Raw genomic sequence first — 26,299 nt, forward strand, 5'->3', positions numbered from 1 at the left:
GCCAGTACTATCTCATTTACTCCAATAGGTACCAATAGAAAGTGTGCGCTGACGCGCCGTGCGTTGCGTGTATGGAAACCTTTATTCGAAACTCGTGCGCGCGAACGGGTGACGACGGAGGCGACGCTTGCGCAACCGGCCCCCGCGCCACCGCCCCACCGGCCAGTCCGGCCATCGGCGACCGCCAGTCTATCCCATAGTCTAATAAAACATGGTCTTCCATTCCCAGAGTGACACGGGGCTACGTCACAACAACATGGCCGCTATATATAGCGCTATCGCATATTATCATATAGCGCTGTCGCATGATGACGTAAGCCCGTGTCAGTTAGGTGACCTAGAAAAGACGGGAATGGAGTACCAGGCGGAGTATATTATTATACCATGGTCTATCCGAATTCGTGCAGCGATGTGTACATGTAACTAGTGATACATTATGACGGGAATAATGGATTTAAACATTGGTGGGTAAGAACACATTATGATTGTTATGTAATTAACTCTAATTGTTATAAATTAAGAAGGTAATAGGGTTTTTATTTTTTAAGGTCTCGTATATTTACACGAATGGGGCATTTCCGCGGAAACCATTAAACGCTTCGAAGGTACGTGTTTATTATTTTCGTTGTCGGATTATTTTCGTTTTTTTTTAGTGTTAGAAATTAGGTAACCAATGTTGGCGTGTCTTTTTATTGGAAAATGCTTTTAAAACATTAGTATAATATATAATTTGAACTATTACTTATGAAAGCGAGCTTGTCGGTCGCCATCTTGTTTAAATTGGTTCACGGTAAATTTCTGTGTTGTTTTATCTCATGAATCTTGTACCTTTAAACGAGCAATTATTGTTATTTATTTATTTTTATATTTCGTTGATCTCGGAAACGGCTCTAACGATTTCAATGAAATTTGGTATATGGGGGTTTTCGGGGGCGAAAAATCGATCTAGTCTAGCTAGTCTTATCTCTGCGAAAACGCTCAATTTTTAGGGTTCCGTACCCAAAGGGTAAAACGGGACCCTATTACTAAGACTCCGCTGTCCGTCCGTCCGTCTGTCACCAGGCTGTATCTCACGAACCGTGATAGCTAGACAGTTGAAATTTTCACAGATGATGTATTTCTGTTGCCGCTATAACAACAAATACTAAAAACAGAATAAAATAAAGATTTTAGTGGGGCTCCCATACAACAAACGTGATTTTTGACTGAGGTTAAGCAACGTCGGGCGGAGTCAGTACTTGGATGGGTGACCGTTTTCTTTTTTGCCGTTTTTTGCATTATGGTACGGAACCCTTCGTGCGCGAGTCCGACTCGCACTTGCCCGGTTTTTGAGTTTTATAATGTTTTCCGAGCAAAGCTCGGTCTCCCAGATATTATTGTTAACAGTGCAATACTTAACATATTTCAGATAACAATATATCCCTCGAATTAATGAAATGTATGAAATCTGAAGAGTTAAAGGAACTCATTCCGAATATAAGAGACAGAATTTTGTTCAAATCTGGGTTGGAACAGCTCTACAAAGTTATAGACGTACGTACCTATTGTTTACTTACCTGTCAACCTTTACTTATTAAGTAGTTGAATCAAAAGCTGTGCTTTTGTTGAAATGACACATTATTCTTAGTTAAAACCACAGTTTTCCTTTCTTTACTGAAATGGTTATGGTTGCAGGAAACGTCAACGGAAGCGGCAACAACAAGTGACATAGATTCGAGTAATGATGGTATATCAGCGCCGTGTAGTCCATCAGGGCGTGCGTCCAGTTTATCCAGTGTGTCCAGCTGTAACGAGAACCCTCGATCCGGAAAAAATCCACGCGTAAGTGTTTGAGCATTACTTAACTAATTTATATTATAAAACAAAGTTCTCTGCTGCGTCTGTCTGTATGTTCGCGATAAACTTAAAAACGATTGCACGGATTTTCATGCGGTTTTGACCAATACCATTCGAGTGACGCGACTCTTTCTTTGGTTGGACTGTAGCAAAGAGGGGCTGGGACTTAGAATTTTTATTTTAATTGTCATTACTAAAAAAGTGATTATTTCATCAAAATCTTTTAAATATATCGTCGTCTAGTACCCACAACACAAGCCTTATTGAGCTTACTGTGGGACTAGGTAGATCTGTGTAAAATTGTCCTGTAAGTAATATTTATTTTATTTTTATTTTAAATTATTCTAAGTGTTTTGCAACCCCTATGTTTTGTTCCTTTAATTAAATTTCCTATTCCCAGAAACGGCCCGACGGCCCCTCTTTGGTACAGTTTGTTGGGCATGGGTTGTGCACACCATCTTTACAATAGGTTAAAACTACATGTCCAAATTGTTGTTTACACGAATTTTAAGGCTGCGGACCGCGTGCGTTCAGGCCCCTATTTCACCAACGTGACAGGTGCGACAATTCGACAAGTCTCATTGTTGCTGACGTCACAGGCATCCATGGGCTACGGTTATCGCTTACCATCGGGCGGGCCGTATTCCTGTTTGTCACCATCATTGTATTATTTAAAAAAACTTTATTATATCGGCAAAAAACAGGCATTTCTCTTGCGATGCTTATGATGATAATGATGACAATTGTCACAAGATTTCAAAGAACTTTCGGTAATTCTTGACAGCAAATGAGTTTTGTGCCGGAATGTTGTGACAATTGTCGTATTTCTTGTGACAATTGTCATTATAGTGTAAATAACATTATTTGCGGTAATTGACGTCTGTCACTCACAACAGCAATACTACGTAAAATGTTTTGCACATCGAAATCACAAAGGAAAATAACTGCACTGCGAACGTTTACGTTCTACGTCTTTTTTTTTTTAATTTTAGGGTTGGCCGGACACCACCGTTATGAATCGGTAGTCGTCTAAGTAAATCGATATGAATTTTTCATTTTTCTTTTAATAAAAATAAGGAAAAGGTGGATAATTAACTGTAAATATGGATATATTTATCGTCACTTAACAGACAACAAATTTGACACAGAAATAACATAATTAAACTTTAAAATAGATCCCCAGTTAGTTTCAATTTTGACAATGGGTGCGACCTACTCGGTCGGTGTATTAAATACACCGACCGACCGGTACCTTGCGGGAAAACCATATAATTCTAGCTTTATTTAAATCTCAAATAAAAATTCATTATACGTCACAATTCGATACCTCAGTCTACGTGCCATCCAATCGTAATCGCTTGCTGTGACAATCGATTTGCGTTAGTTACATCTCTATATACGTCAGTCATAATGTGTCAAATACCGCAAATAATGTTATTTACACTATAGCTTCGCAAAATAAGTACTTATGAACTGGCGATATAGTGGCGTTTTTTTTAAATTAACATGTGTAAGGATCATTATTTATTAATAGCTTATATCTTGATCATTCTTACTTTTGTTTATGAATAATTTATAAAAGAGTATCAATTGACTCATACTTGTCACTGGTTCCCGCCATGTTGAATTGTAATAAAAAGGGGGTATACCAGTGACAAGTGGCCAGTTCGAGTACGGACAAGTTAGAGTGAAGACGTCTTGAATATTTTATTGTAAATTGGTTGTTATTATGTTTATAACAAATGAATAAAGTTAAAATATTGGTACAAGTATTAGTTTTCATCATCGACCCGGTAATAACCCAACAATTTCAGAAGTTGGATCTAACAAAAATCGATAGGATTTTTGCCACGCCGCACGAACGTAAGGTTTTCTTTTCTTTTTCGTTTGTATCAGTGAGTAAACTATGTTTACCGGAAAGTGTATTAAATTTTGGTAAGTCATTTCTTTATATATTTTTTTTACTCCCTTTCATTTTAAATAAAATTGGTTTAAGAACCTACCGTCATATCTGTATTAAATATACTGTATATATTATTAACGATCATGATGATGATTTGCCCAATTTTGGTATATGTATGTGTAGAAAGAATGTACGAACGGATGCCAGGTAGTCTCACTTATAATAAAAATATGAAATTTAAAATCTACAGTTGTCATTTAAGCGTTTTTGAATATTACATATGAGTCAGTGAAAATTAGATCGAATGTCATTATAATGTTTCTATATTATCAAACTCGATTGTATGACGGTGTACCACATCGATTATTTCAAACTCAGGCTAAGGACTCATTATTTAGTTTTGTTGCGTAGCAAAATAGCATAGTACAACTGTAGTAGCAAACTACAGTAGGATATTGTTTTATGTACATTAAGATTTACGATCTGTTGCACCTTTTGTGGTCAGTTTGCGGTACTAAAATTGTATGAATACACTGGCTTTGTAACCATGACACCGATGAGTAAACTAAAAATTAAATCTTGCCAATTGAATACCTCTGAAGTAAACCCCTGTTGAGTTTGTATTAGCAATGCCTCTAGTATGAAGTTTTTAAACGCGATTGGCGTCAGTGTATAACGTAATATTGTTACGAATGCATCTAAGATATTGCTTTTATTAAAATGTTGGGCATTATAATATATGACCTTTCGGAACTCCACTTTAAAATCATTCTGGTCACTATGTAAGTTTATACATAATATTGCGATTCCATGCGCACAAGACCGACAAGACGATACATTATTTAAAAGAAAATAACGTGACGATCTAAGTCTAAATTGGAAACCATAATGCAGGGTTACGTTATGTAACTTGTGTACCTAGTGCTATTAGCTATTAACATGGTTTTTTTTAACCTAGTGCTTTTATACCGATATCGGTTTTCATTCTGCGACGCTGCCCAACACAGCATTACTTATGAAAGCCTCGATGAAGCTAAATTACTAGAACACGTAGTTATAATTATTTTCCCTTCTTGTATGGAAATACAACACCTTTATGACATATCGGATATTAAACGTATTAACGACCGGTCTGGTCTAGTGGATAGTGACCCTGTCTGCTAAGCTGATGGTCCTGGGTTCGAATCCCAGTAAGGGCATTTATTTGTGTGATGAACACTAATATTTGTACCTAGTACCCATAGTACAAGCTTTGCTTAGTTTGGGACTAGGTTTGATCTGTGTAAGATGTCCCCTAATATTTATTTATTTATTTATTTATTATTTATTTAATAGTATGAATCAGAGTTGGGCACTTATAATTGCAATCTGTGATTAAACTAAAATAAAGCTCAGTCAAATGATTTCATAAGGAATAAAGGAAGTAGCGGTCGTAAAACGAACCTTATTCTAACTTTATCAACTAAAACGTTAGTTTGAATAACCATGATAACCATCTGCTCGAATAATTAAAATACTTCCAAAACCATGTCGATGATAAATATAAGTGTGTCATGTCGAATTCAAGCTGATTGGTAAACTCATGATAAATTGACAAAATAAGTTGCCGTTATTAAAACTAACGTTACCATTCTCATTTTATTTAATTTAACTAAATTTGCCCAACTCTGGTATGAACATACATCTATATTAAATCTCCATGTTATGGAGCGTATGTCGTTTGTTGAATACACGAGTAGTAACTCGTTAACGAATGTACTTATGTAATATTTTTCTATTGTTTTTCTATTGCACACTCCTCAAGATACGTAACTCGTAACTTTGTGCGCTGAGCATTAAGTATTTTTTGTGTCAATTTACACATACTAGATATCGTAAACTTGCATCTCAATGGATTCAATTTAATAACCTGTCACCTTTTGTTTAGACTGTATGACTGTATGTCATCAAGTCTTAATGTAATCAGTTTTTTTATCATAACAACCTTGTAAGGGCCAGTAATTTTGGCACGAGTACTTAATCAATGTATATAAATGTATGTGTGTTACCATGATGATCATGGAGAAATGCGAGGTCGATGGGACATCGATATGCTTAACTATTTGATATAATATTTGATTGCGAGCTACGCATACTTTAAACATTTAGAAACTCATTTACCCCTTTATTTATAGGATGTGAATATTTTGAATGACGTTAAGTCTTCCAAACCAATAATAATCTCCTGTGTTTTATCTGACAGGACAGTATCGTTTGCTACATTTTTATTATTTTTGTTTTTCTGTAATAGTAGTAAATTCAAATCATACTTAGGTACCTAAATGAAAAACAAAGGACCTTAATTGGAATAATAGTGTATTCTGTGGATATCTTTGAAGTTGCGTGTAGTACTGTAAAGTTGTAACTTAAAACTACGCTTATGCGTAATATGTAGAGTCATATGTAGAGTCATATGTAGAGTCATATGTAGAGTCATATGTAGAGTCATATGTAGAGTCATATGTAGAGTCATATGTAGAGTCATATGTAGAGTCATATGTAGAGTCATATGTAGAGTCATATGTAGAGTCATATGTAGAGTCATATGTAGAGTCATATGTAGAGTCATATGTAGAGTCATATGTAGAGTCATATGTAGAGTCATATGTAGAGTCATATGTAGAGTCATATGTAGAGTCATATGTAGAGTCATATGTAGAGTCATATGTAGAGTCATATGTAGAGTCATATGTAGAGTCATATGTAGAGTCATATGTAGAGTCATATGTAGAGTCATATGTAGAGTCATATGTAGAGTCATATGTAGAGTCATATGTAGAGTCATATGTAGAGTCATATGTAGAGTCATATGTAGAGTCATATGTAGAGTCATATGTAGAGTCATATGTAGAGTCATATGTAGAGTCATATGTAGAGTCATATGTAGAGTCATATGTAGAGTCATATGTAGAGTCATATGTAGAGTCATATGTAGAGTCATATGTAGAGTCATATGTAGAGTCATATGTAGAGTCATATGTAGAGTCATATGTAGAGTCATATGTAGAGTCATATGTAGAGTCATATGTAGAGTCATATGTAGAGTCATATGTAGAGTCATATGTAGAGTCATATGTAGAGTCATATGTAGAGTCATATGTAGAGTCATATGTAGAGTCATATGTAGAGTCATATGTAGAGTCATATGTAGAGTCATATGTAGAGTCATATGTAGAGTCATATGTAGAGTCATATGTAGAGTCATATGTAGAGTCATATGTAGAGTCATATGTAGAGTCATATGTAGAGTCATATGTAGAGTCATATGTAGAGTCATATGTAGAGTCATATGTAGAGTCATATGTAGAGTCATATGTAGAGTCATATGTAGAGTCATATGTAGAGTCATATGTAGAGTCATATGTAGAGTCATATGTAGAGTCATATGTAGAGTCATATGTAGAGTCATATGTAGAGTCATATGTAGAGTCATATGTAGAGTCATATGTAGAGTCATATGTAGAGTCATATGTAGAGTCATATGTAGAGTCATATGTAGAGTCATATGTAGAGTCATATGTAGAGTCATATGTAGAGTCATATGTAGAGTCATATGTAGAGTCATATGTAGAGTCATATGTAGAGTCATATGTAGAGTCATATGTAGAGTCATATGTAGAGTCATATGTAGAGTCATATGTAGAGTCATATGTAGAGTCATATGTAGAGTCATATGTAGAGTCATATGTAGAGTCATATGTAGAGTCATATGTAGAGTCATATGTAGAGTCATATGTAGAGTCATATGTAGAGTCATATGTAGAGTCATATGTAGAGTCATATGTAGAGTCATATGTAGAGTCATATGTAGAGTCATATGTAGAGTCATATGTAGAGTCATATGTAGAGTCATATGTAGAGTCATATGTAGAGTCATATGTAGAGTCATATGTAGAGTCATATGTAGAGTCATATGTAGAGTCATATGTAGAGTCATATGTAGAGTCATATGTAGAGTCATATGTAGAGTCATATGTAGAGTCATATGTAGAGTCATATGTAGAGTCATATGTAGAGTCATATGTAGAGTCATATGTAGAGTCATATGTAGAGTCATATGTAGAGTCATATGTAGAGCCATATGTAGAGCCATATGTAGAGCCATATGTAGAGCCATATGTAGAGCCATATGTAGAGCCATATGTAGAGCCATATGTAGAGCCATATGTAGAGCCATATGTAGAGCCATATGTAGAGCCATATGTATAGTCAGAGCTATACGTTGAGTGGTTTTCATATAAAGAGTCGATGACTTATGTGCAGACACTAGTATCAGTAGATAAGAAACGCCATGTTAATCTTGTGGAATCGATGTGTTTGTGTAGGTATACACAATATACAACGCACGTGGATGGACGTGTGAGACTTTAATGCGCGTGGATGAACGTGTGAGACTTGACGCGCGTGGATGAATGCGCTACACTTTTATTCCAACTTTCATAAATATATTTACAACAATTTAAAATAATTAGTCAACCATATATCAGTATAATTTAATCATAAAAACATAATAAACAGTAATAATAAGCAAAGAAAAATTAATAAAATTTCTACACGTCTATTACTAATATGTTGAGTTCTCATCTGAGTGCAGTTTAGATTAAAACGGTATGAAATATCATATTATGTGTGTTATACAGGAGTTGCTAAAATCCTAAGATTGTAACAATACTTTTATATTCACAAAAAAAAGAGACGAAGGAAATAGATAACGACACTTGATTAATAAAGGAAACAACGATTATCGCTCGTTCGTAAATATAAAATTACATGTAATGGAAATCGATATACGAGTAGATTAATGATGCCCGTTTTCTTAATGTTCAACTTGAACTTGGCTGGGCGCGTGAGCCATAGAGATTAGACATTCATAATGTAAAATATATATAAAACCAATGGTTATTACTGAGGAATATAATAAAACCAATGGTTATTACTGAGGAATATACGGTAAATTCTCTGCAAAAGAAATAAATGTTGTTATGTTTAATTCATAAGTAAAGCTTTTAAATTTACACGGGAACTCATTTCTTCCATTATTTAAACCACCATGGTACAACATCATTATGAACTTTTATATATCAAATAATAATTGATAAGGTGCTTCGCTTTTAATATACTGTCAAACTGTTCAATATTACTTGACAATTAAACATGATTATTATGCATATGTGAATTTACATATTTTTATATGTATTATAATACCGTGTTCGATAATCGATAATTCATAAGAAAGTCCCATTTATTTAAATATCAATAAAGTTACAAAAATTAAATATATAGTTTTTATTTAATGAGGCTTCAGAAAACGGTTCTTAATTTGTCTGACATTAATCATGTACGAATATCTCGATCTAGTAAAATAGTATTATAAATAAGTCTTATTTTCGTAAAACCAGAATAATTTTAATAATAAACATACTCCAAGCATACATACATAATTACATGCATTAATTGTCGAATCTGATTTAATTAGTATTATCATTAATTCTTTAGATATGTCCGAATAAGGAATTAGGATAACAAATGCACCGTAATACCTATAAGACTTTAGTTTCTGAAAAATAAAAATAAAACACGACTATAGCTGGAAATTAAATATTTGGTATTCAAACTCAACTACAATAATAAACTTTGGTTCAGATAAAACCTGTTGAAAAAAAAAAACATAGTATTTCTTAGTCACATTGTAACATGAATATTATTCGATCTAGATTCGCTAAGAGTATTGTTATAATGACCAAATACTTTTAAAACTAAATCGCAATGTAGATGTTCATCATTCATGTGGAATAATTAATTAACTAGTTTATGTCTGATGTTTAAATCCATTTTATGTGATGAGGAATTTGTTCTTGTAATGAAGTTATGAACTTCTGTAATAAAATTATTCATTCGTTCATTCAAATTTATAAAACCTAACGGTTACTTAGTTTATGTTCTTATACCTACTTGATGGATCTTTAATGGCTATATTTATGACCTAAGGCGTGTAAGCGGTTCGAATGAGGATTAGTCGGTCGCATTCATATTAAAATATAGAACTTTGACTGTTGATAATAGCAGGTTAATAGAACTACCTCTACAATAAGATATCTTAATAAAAAAAAAATCGTTGGCAACAGGTAACGTTCGAAGTAATATCGAAAGTTTGTGTTAATTTAAATCAACATATTATATCATCAGATAATCAGTAGCCCAAACAAAAAAATACATAATCTGTCACTTTTATGATTGCATTCATGTCAACTACGGGCTGGGCCCGAAGATATAAAATCAGAACCATGCATTATTTATAGAGATGTGACACGTATGTCCTATTTTCATTATTAAACCTTATTGCGCAATACATGATATAGTGAATTGTGACCTATTTTATTTACAAATATTATAATAATGAATACAAATTAGGTACAATTTGGTAGCCATGTCGTTTATGTACTAAAATAATTGAAACGTGAAACAATAAATTCATAACATGCTTAAATCGATATAACGATTAAAATATAAAGATTAATGATTAAATAAATCAATGAAATAAAACCACGAGTATTCAATAATAATTTAAAAAAGGAAGTTTTAATTTCATATATCTAAAGAAAGTCTTGAAAGTTTCAGAACGACCCAGGAGCGTCCAGGTGAAAGGGCCAGGGTTTGGTATTCCATTACCACCCAGGAGTGCCCAGGTGAGAGGGTCGGGGTGTGGAATCACTTCCGACCCAGGAGTGCCTAGGTGAGATGGCCAGGGTGATGACATTCCTGTTCCTTAGCAGAACTAAGGTGCTTCTACGCAGAAGTACGATCGTTGACTACACCGCAGAGTCTTCGAATGCTGGCATCATGGCACGCGATGCTGCGGCTAGTAGCGGCACGAGATCCGGTGCCCCGTGTTGCGCAGCATCAGCGTGGTTGGCGGCATCTTCATCGAGGACAGCTTCAGATGTGTCGACGGCACTATCGCAGTGGGCAGAGCTTACGTGGTCGGTGGCACTATTGCAGTTAATGAGAACGTGGCGTCGGTTAGGCAGACGGCGCAACCCGCGGTGACGCAACTATCTTCTGTTGGGGAAGTGATCCATGTATAGCGGTTTGAATATTTACGTGCGAAAGTGAATGGTGTTGTGTACGTATATTATATTATATTTCTTGATCATAATTATTGAAATTTAACAAGTGTTAAAGAAAACTTAATAATGCTAGATTGCGTAATCTTACTATTACATAATGAAACATAGTGTACCGTCTATTACGCTTATCGTATGAATTTTCTATTGTTTAATATTTTGTTATATTTCTGCAGGCCGAACTAATTAAATTTATTCGTTTCTATGATGACATATAGTTTCTATAACCTTGATAACAGACTTGTGAAAATTCTTCGAAAACCATAATTTGAAGGATTAATAATATTATGTTCTGGTATCGGCCACCTATTTCCTAATTATCATTAATTATCATTTTATTAATGCCTAATAATTATCAACACATTATAATTATAATTTTATTAATAGTATATATCGTGCAATCATGAGTGCACATGAGTATTACGTGTTTGTAATTTTATTTTCTCTTGTTACTTATTATTATTTAATATGCATATTATGTGCATAAATATCATTCACATAGTAATATTGGATCAGTGAATCTTGGTTTGTTTTAATGTATATATTTTGATTCATTATTTTCATAAATTTGTCTTTGTTTTTATCATTATTTTTAACTATTTTATATTAAGGTTTGGCGAAGGGTCTCGCCTCGAACAGGATGGCCGAGCTGTAAGGATCATTATTTATTAATAGCTTATATCTTGATCATTCTTACTTTTGTTTATGAATAATTTATAAAAGAGTATCAATTGACTCATACTTGTCACTGGTTCCCGCCATGTTGAATTGTAATAAAAAGGGGGTATACCAGTGACAAGTGGCCAGTTCGAGTACGGACAAGTTAGAGTGAAGACGTCTTGAATATTTTATTGTAAATTGGTTGTTATTATGTTTATAACAAATGAATAAAGTTAAAATATTGGTACAAGTATTAGTTTTCATCATCGACCCGGTAATAACCCAACACATGTTGGTGGCAAACAACCACACCGCCCATCTGATGGTACGCGGTTACCGTAGCCTATGGAGGCCTGTGACGTCAGTAACAGTGATGTCGACAATTGCCGGACCTGTCACGTTGGTGAAATAGGGGCCAGTCCGCGGCCTAAACGTTCCGTCACACAGGCGCGTTTTTCGGGCGGGACGTGAGCGTTTTGTATTAAAAGCGGCGCGTCCTGTGTCCTGTGTGACGAAGCCTTTAATAGAGTTCCGTAGGTCTTAATAGGGAAGCCTTATAATTTCGTCATGTCTATCCGTCCGTCTGTCTGTCTATCGGTCTGTTAGTCTTTATAAACCCCTGACGCAAAAAGAGGGGTAATTAAAGTTTCACGTGTCTTGTGTCTGTCTGTGACATCTAAACGGATGGACCGCTTTTTTAATCGAGATGATTCTTAGCTAAATTGTATCAAAATCTGTTTAGCCTTTTTTGAGATATTGAAGTAAGTATACAAGTACGTTCCCTACAGGTGGCATTAAAAAATCCTAAACTGTATAAGTAACAAATTGTTGTTTTCACACGTAACACTAAATATTCGAAACCTTTGTAAACAAACTTAGTTATGCAGTTACCACAAAGCTTTCTCGGTATTAATTGTGTATCCACTATATTGTCTTTATTTATTTTCTGATTCTTATTCATAGGAAATCGATATAACAACAATTTTGAACGATAATAACCACGGTAAACTAGTTTTGGCACGTTTGAAAACGTGCAAGAAGCTCGACGCTACTTTTAGATCCCATCTAACCAAAAGTATTGTTGAGTGGTACCTTAAGCATTACGAATGCATGAAATAGGAAGATTTTATGGTTATAGCTGAAGCAATTCAAGTCTTTATTCCCACGGAATTAAAGGTTACCTACCTTTATACGCATTATTCGTAGGTAGTTATTGCATGTAAGTAATATGAGTATACAAGTGTTCCAAAAACCACCGTTAAAATGAAAAGGTCTGATATAAGGCAGCTCATTTACGTCATTTATGGTCACCCTCTTTGTTTTATCCAAATTGCTTTCTGTACCTATCAATCTTACAATTCTTACATATTAGTGCGATAGAGACAGATACAGTTGTCGTAGCGCAAAAGATTGGCATGTTGGCTATTACGCGCCCGTGGTGCCTAGCCAAGATGGCAATTTTTGTTTTTAATTTAATAACCAAATCATTAGGTACATTACATAGGTACAAATTTCGCCGTTCTGGGGGTGTTAATTTAATAACCAAATCTTTAGTACAATTTAGCTGTTCTGGGGGCCTTGCCAATATGCCAATCGCTTGCGCTTAGGGAATGCAAATCGGTTATTTTCGGTTATTTTTTGTATGGAAATTATCGGTTATTAACCGATTTCGGTTAATAACCGATAATTTCCATACAAAAAATACCCCGACATGCTCCGACAACGAAGCGCTTTCTGTCTCTATCAGACTATCACTCTTATATATTAGGGCGATACAGATACAGAGATAACGTTTCGTTGCCTTAGCGCAAACGATTGGCATGTTGGCTACGCACCCAAGGTGCCTAGCTAAGATGCCAATTTATGTTTTTAATTTAATAATAACTAGAGATGCAACGGAGAGTTGTTTGGCCGGATACCGGATATTCGGCCTGACCATCGGCCGAATATCCGGTATCGAATATCCGAATATTCGGCCGGCGGAACTATACCTACATTTCGGTTCTTCAGGTGCGCATTGTGCAGGTTTTGACCTGTTTCGTAGTTAACGATCACGCGGATTCATTTCTGGGTTCGAAATAAGTGCGCGTGCAAGTGAGTGGAATGTTTAAATTGTTTTAAAATAATAAACGGTTTTTATAGTCCGTGGAGCTCACGACAAAAAAGTGTGATATACGGCAAATGATGATGATGGAATTTCCTTTTGCAGAGTTGCTCCTTTTGACTCACAGATTGATTTAGGAGGGGGAGCCAACCGGATTTTTGATGCAACATTTTGACTTAAGGGGGGGGTGCCCTCCGAAATTTGTAAAAAAATTTGTTTGGCTATGTGCGCAAGTTTGGTATCATTTTCGGGTAAATCAAGGATGCTAAATTCATTTCTGATATTTAATTTAAACGGTTTCATATAAATAATTTGAAAAAAATTCAATTTTATTTTTTTTCGATAAAATGCCAAAACTTTTCTTATTTTTATATATACACAAAAAATAAAAATTTCATAAAAAAGCCCTACTATTCCTCGTTATAAAAAGTATACACATGGTATATTTATGTCTAAAAATAAAAAAAAAAAAAATGAAATGTAGACCTACTTTCGACCACCAGCTCACTGAATAGTATACAAAGATATGAGTTACAGCTATGAGAATTACGACGTTTGATGATGATGAGATACCCTTTAGCATAGTGAGTCCTTAGAACCCTTAGATCATTTTAGGAACGGGAGCCACCTTGATTTTTGGTGCGGTGTGCTTGAAAGGGTGGGGATGATTTGTCCCATACAATCATAAATTTATGAAAGCATCTGTTTAGGTTTCTGCATTAAGTTTGGTGTCATTATCGAGTAAATTAAAAGAAAAAAAGAGCAATGGACTAATAGTTACATTATTTCGTATTTAAAAGATTTTACTGCCTAATATATTTGTAAATACTCTTTAACATTGCTTATGCTTGGTGCACAACGTAATCCGATTTAAGGGACGTAACTATACGGAGGAAAATAATTTAAATATTAGTCAATATTGACATTATTAATTTGTATTTTGAATATTTAATTACCTAAATGATTTCTATCTTTTGATTTACTCGAAAATGTCATCAAACTTATTGCAGAAACCTAAACAGGTGCTTGCGTAAATTTATGATTGTATGGGACAAATCACCCCACCTTTCATCCCGACTGTATCAAAAATCAAGGTGGATCTCCTTCCTAAAGTGATCTAAGGGTTCTAAGGACTCACTATGTATAATAAAAAGGGATCTCATCATCATAAATTGCTAAGCTGTAGCTCACACCGTTGTATCTTGTTCAATGAGTAGTCGAAAGTAGGTCTACATTTAATTTTTTTTGGTCACATTAATGTAAAATAAATCTGCCATATGTATACTTTTTATAACGAGAAATAGTAGGGCTTTTTCATTAAATTTTTATTTTTTGTGTGCATATTAAAATAAGAAAAATATCGGCTTTTATTTGGAAAAAAAATAAAATAGAAAATTTATATTTTTCATTTTTTTTCAAATTATTTATATGAAACCGTATAAATTAAATATCAGAAACTAATTTAGCATCCTTGAGTTACACGAAAATGATACCAAACTTGACCAAATAGCAAAACTTTATTTTTTACAAATTTCGGGTCCCCTTGAGTCAAAATTTTGCATCAAAAATTCGATTGGCTCCCCTTCGTAAATCAATCTGTGAGTCAAAAGGAGCAACTCTGCAAAAGGAAATTCCATCATCATCATTTGCCGTATAATTAAGTGAACACCAGGGACTATAATAGTAAATGTTTTAAAATAATAAATAATAAACTGTTTCTTAGATCCAATTTGTTTACTCAGAAATCACGCAATGTTACTTTCCGGTATCCGGCCGAATAGTAGGTTACTATCCGGTATCCGGCCGGATATTAAAATATTGGCCGGATACCGGATAATAACCATATCATTAGGTACAAATGGTACAATTTAGCTGTTCTGGGGGCCTAGCTAACATACCAATCGTTTGCGCCACGAGAACGAAACGCTATCTCTGTCTCTCTATCGCACTAATATGTAGGTAAGATTCCAGTGACAGAGACAGAAAGCGCTTCGTTGTCGGTTGTCGGAGCGTAGGCGATTGGTAACTTAGCCAGGCCCCCAGAACATCTAAATTGTACCTTAAGATTTGGTTATTAAATTAAAAACAAAAAAATATATCTTGGCTAGGCACCTTGGGTGCGTAGCCAACATGCCAATCCCTTGCGCTACCACAACGAAACGCTAGCTCTGTATCTCTATCGCACTAATATGTAAGAGTGATAGAGATAGATGACTATATACAACTCTACGGAACGTTAACGATTGGCATGTTGGCTAAGCACCCTGATCGGATGATAGAACCGTACTCTTCTTCTTCCTCCTCGCGTTGTCCCGGCATTTTGCCACGGCTCATGGGAGCCTGGGGTCCGCTTGGCAACTAATCCCAGGAATTGGCGTAGGCACTAGTTTTTTATGAAAGCGACTGCTATAACATAACATAAAGCGTGGTCGTGCCAGATAGCATCTTTTTCGTGAATTTATACAAAATCTTCCGTGGTCGTGCTGTATAGCATCACACACACAATGATGGATTATATACTTGGTCAAGCAGATCTTGTCAGTAGAAAAAGGCGGCAAATTTGAAAAATGTAGGCGCGAAGGGATATCGTCTCATAGAAAATTTGAATTTCGCGCCTTTTTCTACTGACAAGATTTGCTTGACCATCTATATGTGCCTTATTATCAGCCCTTTTCGTTTTGACGTTGGTTTATGGGATATCTTGTATAAGTATAATTAGATTAGTGTTGCTTCATTGAAAATGTAATAGACGCTTAGCTAAAATGTATGTAAGTAGATAGAGATAGGTATTATGTATGTGATGTACCAAGAGAGTGGACCAAAATCGAAGACAACGCAATCGACGCCTTATTTAATGCAGTGCTATGCAACGTAAGCGCAGACCGCAATAACGTACCTTTCGACATGGTTTGTCACATTTTACCCTCTCAAGGGATGATTCCCGAGATAAAAAAATATGTTCTTATAACGTTATCCTGGTTAGAGTGGATTTAAAAAAGTTTTTCTTTATAATTACTCCTAGTAAATTTGTTCATCTTTGCAAATCATTAAAAAAGTTAACGAAAAGTAATTGAGTAATTTAATTACGAAGTAATGTAATTGCAATTGCAAACTACACAGAAAATTAAATTTTATGTAATTAAATTTTTATGTAATTAAATTACAAACAATTAAATTATATGTAATTCAATTAGTAATTAAATTACTCAAGTAATTAATTACGCCCAACACTGATAATACGAGTGAGATGCATAGAAAGTAAGTTACGCACACCGCTAGCGAATATGTCAGTGTCAGATCAATGTCAACTCAGTCAAGCTCGTGGTACTGAAGTCAGCTAACTACGAGTATAGTTACGTCACAGCGTTTTTGTCTGTTTTTAGGAGACATACTACATACCTGGTTTGAAATACAACAACAAATATAGACCTGCCAAAGGAAAACTGATAGATAGGTATAATAATCAAAGGAGACTATTAAAACGAGAAGGTGTTCTTGGCCGGAAAAGAAAACTTCAAATTGAAAATATTGATCAGGAACATTCAGGTACCTACCTAACTACTTACATGTTTAGGCCAGCAAACGAAGGAATTACAGCGGAAATAATACGTGTATAATAAGTGTGTGTACGTGTATAAAAAGGCGCGAATATATTATTAACACATTTTAAAATATTGATCCTAGCGAAAAAGTGTACTGAATGTTTTTTGTAGATTACTTATGTAATAGATTTTTTTTTTGCTACGGGCCACCGTTTAAGAGTTATTTACGAAAAAGTATGAAAAGTGACCTTAAAACCCCCCCTACCCGTTAGCTTCACCCCCACCCCCCGGTACTTTTAGTATTTTCTTTAATACACCATTACCTACACCCATGCTAAAATTGGCTTACACACGAATTATTTCCCCCGATTGGCAATGTTTGGTGTTCGTTTGGTGTACTAGTTTACAGAGTCAACACCAAATACACTTAAGATCAATGTAATCGGGTCACTATGTATGGAAAATCCTGATTTCATTGCTCAGGATGATAGCAGACAAAGTAGCCAAATGTATATCTAAGTCGCAACCCATCTTAAAGGGGCCCACTGATTACCAGTCCGCCGGACGGTATCGGCCTATCAGTTGTTCGGAGCTGTCAACTTTTTGTTCCAACTGACAGGCCGATATGGGCCCCTTAATTAAGTACCTTATACTAAGGATTTGTTGCAAAGTATTTGGCCACATTGTCTGCTCTTACGTGTTTTATATTTACTTTTCATGTGTTGTTTTGCATTTTACTTTTTTACTAAAACATCATTATCTTCAGCAGACATTGAAGAAGACGAGGAAACCGTTATATGGCTTCAGTACAACAAAGAGCCGTTTCAAGAAGTAAAAGATAAATGGCTGCAAACTAGAAAATATCGCATACAAACAGATTACAAAAACTCCACCAAAAATACCCCTTGTTAAAGCAGAGTTTTGGCTTTCAGCTTGTAAGTATACATTTTTATTAAAGCGGTAAAATAGTTATTCCTGTGAAAGTTAAGAGCGCTCTTACAAGAAAAGTCGAAATAATGCAAAATTGATGATACTAGTCGACAAAATTCAGGACTTTGCGCTCATTATTAGAAACAATGAGTACTTGTTCCAGTAAAAGCGTCTCCTTATCTTTATAAATATCGTTGTAAATATTAGAAAAAGGACTTATTAAATTAGTAATGATTTTTTTTCTGATGGTCGTTTCCGAAAAACCCCGTGAAGCACTGAATGGCGAGCTCTTATTTGGAAATGTTGAGAATTTTACTCTGCTAAACCTGGCTATTTTGTATTACTAATACCCTGTACTTTAGGCATATCAAACTATATTTTTCCTACATACCTTTGAGAAAGAGAAAATCAAAGTAAAACGAACTCGATTTTCTCTCCGAAACAAGTGTCAATTCCTACGAAAATCTACTTAATATCCAAGTCATTTTCATACTCAAGCAATCTGCAACGTTTGCTTATACTGTTGGTATACATTAGTGTTTATGAAATTCTACTATAATTTTTTGGCAATTTTTTGAAAACTACTCTATATTACCGATGACGCGCGCTGCGTCAGCTCAGTGCCGCGGCAGAGCTTGTAGAGGCAGGACGTGTGTCGGTCGGCTCCGCACATTTTCAACGGCGACGACGAGGTTTTTTATCATTGTGTGCGGCGGGCGCCGTGTAAAACGCTATACTGTGTGCGTGTAAACCGCAACGAGAGACTTTGATCCTAGCACTGTTTTTATAGTATTATAATTTATAATGGTACAGTTTAATAAACTACCGGACAGGATTAAAAATATTTGAAACGACCTGACATTCTATATGTATTTATTTGACTCAAGATAGTACTCAGGGTCTGATGATGGAGCCGGAAGGTGGTCACCGGTACCAATCAACCATGCAACTAAACCACTTCGTGTTTGGGCTCGTTTGATTCGGCTCAACAAGATCTTTGACTTAAGATAGTACTCAGGGTCTGATGATGGAGCCGGAAGGTGGTCACCAGTACCAATCAACAATGCAACTAAACCACTTCGTGTTTAGGCTCGTTTTATACGTCACAACAAGATCTTTGACTTAAGATAGTACTCAGGGTCTGATGATGGAGCCGGAAGGTGGTCACCGGTACCAATCAACCATGCAACTAAACCACTTCGTGTTTGGGCTCGTTTGATTCGTCTCAACAAGATCTTTGGCACAAGATAATACTCAGGGTCTGATGATGAAGCCGGAAGGTGGTGACCGGTACCAATCAACCATGCAACTAAACCACTTCGTGTTTGGCTTCGTTCGATTCGTCGCAACAAGATCTTTGACACAAGTTAGTACTCAGGGTCTGATGATGGAGCTGGACTGTGGCCACGGGTACCAGTCTACCATGTAACTGAACCACTTCGTGTTTGGGCTCGTTTGATTTGTCGCAACAAGATCTTTGACACAAGGTAGTACTGAGGGTCTGATGATGGATCCGGAAGGTGGTCACCGGTACCAATCAACCATGCAACTAAACCACTTCGTGTTTGGCTTCGTTCGATTCGTCGCAACAAGATCTTTGACACAAGTTAGTACTCAGGGTCTGATGATGGAGCTGGACTGTGGCCACGGGTACCAGTCTACCATGTAACTGAACCACTTCGTGTTTGGGCTCGTTTGATTCGTCGCAATAAGATGTTTGACACAAGATACTACTCAGGGTCTGATGATGGAGCTGATGATGATAGACAGGTACCCGTCGCCACCTTCGCGCTCCATCATCAGACCCTGAGTACTACCTTGTGTCAAAGATCTTGTTGAGATGAATAAAACGTGCCTAAACACGAAATGGTTTAGTTGCATGGTTGATTGGTACCGGTGACCACCTTCCGGCTCCAACATCAGACCCTGAGTACTATCTTGTGTCAAAGATCTTGTTGAAACGAATAAAACGAGCCTAAACACGAAGTGGTTTAGTTGCATGGTTGATTGGTACCGGTGACCACCTTCCAGCTCCATCATCAGACTCTGAGTATCACCTAGTGTCAAAGATCTTGTTGAGACGAATCAAACGATCCTAAACACGATGTGGTTTAGTTGCATGGTTGATTGGTAATGGTACCTTCCAGCTCCATTATCAGACCCTGAGTACTGTCTTGTGTCAAAGATCTTGTTGAGACGAATCAAACGAGCCCAAACACGAAGTTGTTTAGTTACATGATAGACTGGTACCCGTGGCCACCTTCCAGCTCCATCATCAGACCCTGTGTATCTTCAGTGTCAAAGATCTTGTTGAGACGAATCAAACGAGCCTAATCATGTTACTACATGGTTGATTGGTATCCGTGACCACCTTAATCATCATCAGATCCTCAGTACCAGTTCGTTTTTAAACCCTCGTTGATACAAACTTTACAACCTATAGGTACCAAATGCAATGACGAAACATGTAAATAAGCGAGTAGGTACCTATAATTTCTTTCGAGTAATATACCTTCATAAGTACGAGTATGGGGCTATTCATAAATTACGTCGTTTCAAATGGGAGGAGAGGGGGGGGGGGTCTGGACATCGGATGATGGTAACATGACGTAGGAGGAAACAGATTCATCCGAAGCTTGATTTTTGGATGATTTGAGGGGTGGGGGGGGGTCAAAAATCGTCAAAAATAGATGACGTAATTTATGAACAGCCCCTATGTACATTTGCACTGCATTTAGTATTTTCGTACTTACCAAATAACAGTTTTAGAACTTTAAAAGTTAAGTACAGTTAGTGTTGTTATGGTTGATTTCAATATGCTTCAAGAAGGATCAAGAATGTTTAATCCATCATTGTAGTGCGAATGTGGTAGAAGGGATCGGCGTACTGAGCTCGCACGGCCTGCCGCAGCGCGTAAAATACCTAAACTCGCTCAACGCCGAAATGTAATAGCGCTCTTAATTTAGCGCCACTTGCACCATTCTACTAATCCCGGGTTAACCGGTTAAACCTGATTTACCAGTACAAATTGAGACTAAGTTAACGTTTTAATCGCATAACCTTGAGTTACGGGATGGTGCAAGTGGCCCTAAACGATTAAGGGCCACTTGCACCAATCACTAACCCGGGGTTAACCGGTTACTCATACTCATTTATTTATAATATAATTACATATTACACGTCAAAATTGATATAAAATTAGGTAAATTAAGTTAAACCTGGAGTTACCATGATTACCAGTACAATTTGACACTGGGTTAACGGTTTAACCGGTTAACGCCGGACTAGTGGGATGGTGCAAGTGGTGCTAACGGATTAACTATTTTGTGACAAATATTGTCTTTCAGCACTGATTAGTATTTAATATTTTATATGGTTTGCAGATTGAGTTGGACTTTGAATACAGCCATCCTAAAAGGGACATCTCACTGTTTGTGAAGTTTCCAGAGTTTTTAGAAAAAGCTAATGCTGCTTTTATTGGCGTGAAAGTATTTCAAGATTTGAAGATCCTCTTCAACAACACAACACAAGAAGGTAAATTTTGCCTTTGGTAAATCTTATCGCGAGATAGAGATAGATTTCTCTTATGTGGATGGATCGAGAAATTGGGCCACTGCAGGAAAAAAACATTAGGTTGCTTTTACCTTACCTGATCTTATACATAATAATCGTCTTTGTTTTACATGACCATATTATATAATAAGCTCTAATAAGTAGGTATAGTAAAATAAAATTCACTAATAAAATTTAAATTTAATTTCAGACACGAAAACATTTATTGCTTTGTCCCTACTTTGTGGGAAACTTGTCCCGACTGTCGGCAGATCTGATAATAGAAGGAAAGATAAAGACGAAAAGGTAAGATAGCTGATAGGTTTTGATACATTTATTGTAAATTAGTAAACATCCCTACAATGGAACAGGCACCAGTAATTTAAACACTGGCAAGATTTTACCATAAACAGGAGCCATAGAACTGCTTAAGTTTGATGTTTCATTGATTATTCTTTGTTTTAAAATTAATGGCACCATACATCCCATCATGACTGGAACAAAAAAAACATAGTTTTTATTTGTTATATTGAAACCATAAAACATAATGGACGAATAGGACATTCAACTTTTAACTCGTAAAGTGGTAGAAATTTTACAGGTGCCGAGAAAATATCAAAATGCTCCAAATTTTCTTTTAAATGTCACACATGTCTGGTTCTCCTAACATAGGTTTATTAATCGACCTCAAAAAAGTCGATGGTTCACAGATAGTTCACAGTTCGTGGTCTCTATTTTATCATACAGTTATTTACTCAATGTTTGTTAAGATTTTTATATTATTTATTTACTTATATTACATATATTGACCCTTTGCTTATAAATGTTTCTGTTTTTAGCGCTCGTCAAAGGATTCGGCTGAACAAAAAAAATATAACAAACCGACCATATTAGAATCACGTGACAGCTTGATATTGCATGTGAAGGTAAATATTTTTAATTTAATACCTTATTTTGTATACTATAATAATAAAAAATATTTCAGCATATATACGTCCCACTGCTGGACACAGGCCTCCTCTCATGCGCGAGAGGCTATAGTCCCCGCGCTAGCCAATGCGGGTTGACGACTTCACATATACGTTTGAATTCTTCGCAGATGTATGCAGGTTTCCCCACGATGTTTTTCTTCACCGAAAAGCGTCTTAGCTAAGAATATAAAATAAATATAAATTAATGGTGACAATCCATTTCCATTATTTCCAACCACAGCTGCACTACTGTTCATTTTACTATGTAAATTGACAATAACACCGACGCGTTCAGTACCAGTAGTGCAGCTGCGGTCAGAAATGGAATGTTACCCTAAGCTAAGTACTCCAAGCATGTACCTATTGAATATTTTTTGTAAGAAATATACAGTTTACATTTTATTATTTTCTAGACTGTTAAATATCAAATGATATTTCGTACGTAAGTTCCGAAAAACTCACTAGGACGAGCCGGGCTTTGAACCCGCGACCTCCAGATTGAAAATCGCACGCTCTTACCGCTAGGCCACCAGCGCTTTTTATTGTGTATACTAAACCTGTAAAATGTAGATATTTCAATCGGCATATTCGGCAAACCATGAAGCAAACCCAATTTTTGGGTTTGTCTTATTCGGAATCACTGATGTCAAATGTGTAATAAACTTTTTTTTTGTTTTAGACTCAGAGTGACATTCAGAATTGCCTTGCAACACGTCGGGATATCCACCTTAAGAAAGGACTCACATGCCAACCAGTGGTAATTTGCGTCGGGCCAGACGTCGAAAATATTACGGAGTTCTACGTCACTTACCAGCTGGAGTCTCTTTTAAAAGCTGTTGAAATTTGCTTCAAAACCTTTCATGTATTTGATATAAAATATCCCCGCGAGAGTATTCAGCCGTGGATGTTCATACAACGGTACTTTTATGAAATTCACACGCCACAAGATCATACATTTCCGAGTGTTGCCACTTTAATTGCAGATTTAATGTAAGTTACTATCAATGTTTCTTTAGTGAAAATGACGTTTAATTGCTTTATCTGTAATTCCGAGTTAAAATCCCTGAAAGGTTTGTTTTTACATTTTGACTTGAAACATATAGTGTACATGCAGGTTCATACAGGTTTACATATAAGTAGGAATCAACTACCTCATTTGGTACAAAATTATTAATATCTGCAATTAAGGCGGCATCACTCGGTTTATGTTCTTCTCTCAAAACTCTGGCACTCTGCTTCAACATTTAATGTACCGTTAGAAAATAGTACTGTTTTACAACTTTCAAACGCTATCATTTCTGTGTTTTATATAAATTTTGGTATATAGGCGCCACTATCTATAGAGCAATAGGGCACTTTTCAGCCGTCCTAATATAAGGAAAAATAGGGGCTATTCCCACTAGTTACCACCAAGCTGTTACCAGTGGTAACTACTGGGATTTTTTTCTCCACCTTTTACCCTTTTTGTTAAAGTTCAAACCTAATAAAAACAGTTAAAATTGTATCGTATAAATACAGAGTAGTTTAATAAATAATGATATGTCCATTAGTGTTCCAGTAAACTGCCTTAAAGTGATAAATAATAGTTGGTTTTTAACTGATTTGTATGTTCGTCCGTATAATTAATTCGAGTTACAATTAATAAGATAAATCTCATTCAAGCGTTAATTTCTCATTGACTATTTTAGTTTTTGCACTTGCACGGGTAAAACTGTTTTTATTTTTATTTTTAATCACTTTTAAGGCAGTTCACTGAAACACTAATCGGCTTAAGTATAATTATTTATTAAAGTACAATATACACAGCGTGTTTGGTACATCGTTTGCCAAATTAAAACGGCAGATAGGTTGAGTCATTTGCTATCTTCTCAGGCCTAGAAATGTTTAATTTGGTGCAAAAAAAATTCTTCCCTTCTATGACAGTTTTTCGTACTTAAATTTCAAATTTTTACTTTCGTAGTTGTAAAAAAAACCATGGCCAATTTTGTTTTTCTAGGCATGAGAACATAGCAAATGACTCAAGCTATCTGCCGTTTTAATTTGGCAAACGATGTACCAAACACTCTGTATATACAACAGTATATACAGGATGATCAATCCAAATGGGTCAGTATGGAGAAGTCAGAAACTATAAGAGATAGCGAAATCTGTTCTTAGGAACCATGGCTTCGATTTTAGATTTAATAATAATAATAATAATAACCCTGCGGGGGCAGCTTGTGGCGAGCTGACGGTGAGTGGCGACACCGCGGACCCCTATTCCAGAGGGCACTTTCATCTGGCCCTCGCCTCTCTGCTTGCCTTGATTGGCCGGCCAGAGTGGAGTCGCAAGAGCGGGACCTATGCTCCAGGTTGGAAGTGTAAAATGTCATAACGCCGGCGGCCTGCTGAACGGATTACCGGGATCTGGCTACCGCAGACTCACCTCTCGACAACCTCACAGCCACTCCAAAGTGTTGCCCTGTTGTCGCACTGTGCGTGCGGCCATTGCGGGGCCCACTCAATGAGTTGGCGAGTCACCACCTGTCTTATACAATTTTGAGACTGATTGTCACGGCAGGTGTCCGCTAGTCTCCTCCCATAGCCCTATATCCAGTCCATCCAACATTCAAATCAAATAGCCTATGACCTTAGTTTCCATCGCAGCACAAAAGTGCTGCACTGCAATAGTCTTTGCACCTGGCGGGGACCATCTCCGGATGTATCACATTGTGCGTTCGGGGATGGTATCCGCCACGTGTATCCCTTGCTTTTAGATTAAAGTGTCTTAAAGGGCCTCTGCGCTGTTGGCTTCGGCCCCACGTACGCCTCCCAAAGGTCCGGGACCCCATGGTCCCGAGATATGGAACAGACATACAAATAATAATAATAATAATAATAATAATAATAAAATCATTTATTTCAGGCAAAGCCCATAAAAATGTTAGTATCTGTACAAAGCAAAACTTAAGACTATTGTTAATAAAATACAGAGTCACAAAACACAGACACAACCGGATGGATAATAATGGCATTCAATTTTTTTTTAAATCTATCATACATAACCGGGCTTCGAACCTGGTCAATATTCTTGTTGTTTGTTTGTATGACAACTTTTAAACGATGCGTGATAGGTGGGGGGTGCTCGACCAAATATCATAGAGGGCCCCGAGACAAAACAAACTACATTAAAAAAATTCAAAATGGCCGACTTTTTTTTAATTTTTTCAAGTTGGTCTGAGCGCGCTGAGATTTGGCATGCGGCGAGCCTGGAGGCCCAAGATTACCATGTCAAAAAAAAAATTTGGAAAAATCCAAAATGGCGGCGGACACGGGCAAAGTCAATTTTCCAAGTAGGTTAACCGAGCCCGAAGGGCGAGTTTCAGGCCGGGAGGCTGAAGACCGACCCCGGCGGAGGGCCGAAGGCCCGGAGCCTCCACCCCGACTCCCAAAACGCGACTCCCAATAGGAAAAGTGTTGGGTCGTGTTTAAGCTCCAACTTCCCCCTTTCGTGTGACGCTTCGGGCCTTCGGCCCTACGCGGAGCTGGGCCTTCGTTTGCTCGGCCTCGGCCTCGCGTTTTGGGAGTCGGGGTGGAGGCTCCGGGCCTTCGGCCCTCCGCCGGGGTCGGCCTTCGGCCTCCCGGCCTGAAGTTCGCCC

At 36.5% G+C, this 26,299-nt stretch overlaps 1 protein-coding gene across 3 annotated transcripts; it reads left to right on the forward strand.

Moving 5' to 3' along the window:
• Positions 1-387: 387 nt before the first annotated feature.
• Positions 388-24,846, forward strand: LOC134805851 (uncharacterized). 3 transcript variants are annotated; one of them, XM_063779053.1, is made up of 10 exons: positions 388-464; positions 549-605; positions 1,409-1,533; positions 1,675-1,821; positions 17,050-17,212; positions 17,975-18,143; positions 21,522-21,672; positions 21,902-21,996; positions 22,530-22,616; positions 23,341-24,846. In XM_063779053.1, exons 1-6 carry the CDS (start codon positions 437-439, stop codon positions 18,118-18,120), a joined length of 666 nt encoding a protein of 221 aa, XP_063635123.1. In that variant the 5' UTR covers positions 388-436; the 3' UTR covers positions 18,121-18,143; positions 21,522-21,672; positions 21,902-21,996; positions 22,530-22,616; positions 23,341-24,846. The 3 variants fall into 3 exon arrangements, 2 of the variants coding, with proteins under 2 accessions (XP_063635123.1, XP_063635124.1); XM_063779054.1 differs by having other exon boundaries at positions 17,978-18,143; XR_010146408.1 differs by lacking the exons at positions 388-464; positions 549-605; positions 1,409-1,533; positions 1,675-1,821 and adding an exon at positions 11,977-12,738 and having other exon boundaries at positions 17,978-18,143.
• The last annotated feature ends 1,453 nt before the right edge of the window (positions 24,847-26,299 follow it).

The sequence above is a fragment of the Cydia splendana genome, unplaced genomic scaffold (genome assembly GCF_910591565.1).
Source record: "Cydia splendana unplaced genomic scaffold, ilCydSple1.2 scaffold_70_ctg1, whole genome shotgun sequence".
In the NCBI taxonomy this organism is placed as follows: Eukaryota; Metazoa; Arthropoda; class Insecta; order Lepidoptera; family Tortricidae; genus Cydia; species Cydia splendana.

What these genes read in the sequence shown, in the direction of transcription:
- LOC134805851 (XM_063779053.1), top strand. Translation starts at nt 437, where the DNA reads ATGACGGGAATAATGGATTTAAACATTG. An exon ending in AGCTCTACAAAGTTATAGAC is followed by an intron (nt 1,534 to 1,674) that starts GTACGTACCTAT and finishes TTATGGTTGCAG; the next exon opens with GAAACGTCAACGGAAGCGGC. An exon ending in TATTGATCAGGAACATTCAG is followed by an intron (nt 17,213 to 17,974) that starts GTACCTACCTAA and finishes CATTATCTTCAG; the next exon opens with CAGACATTGAAGAAGACGAG.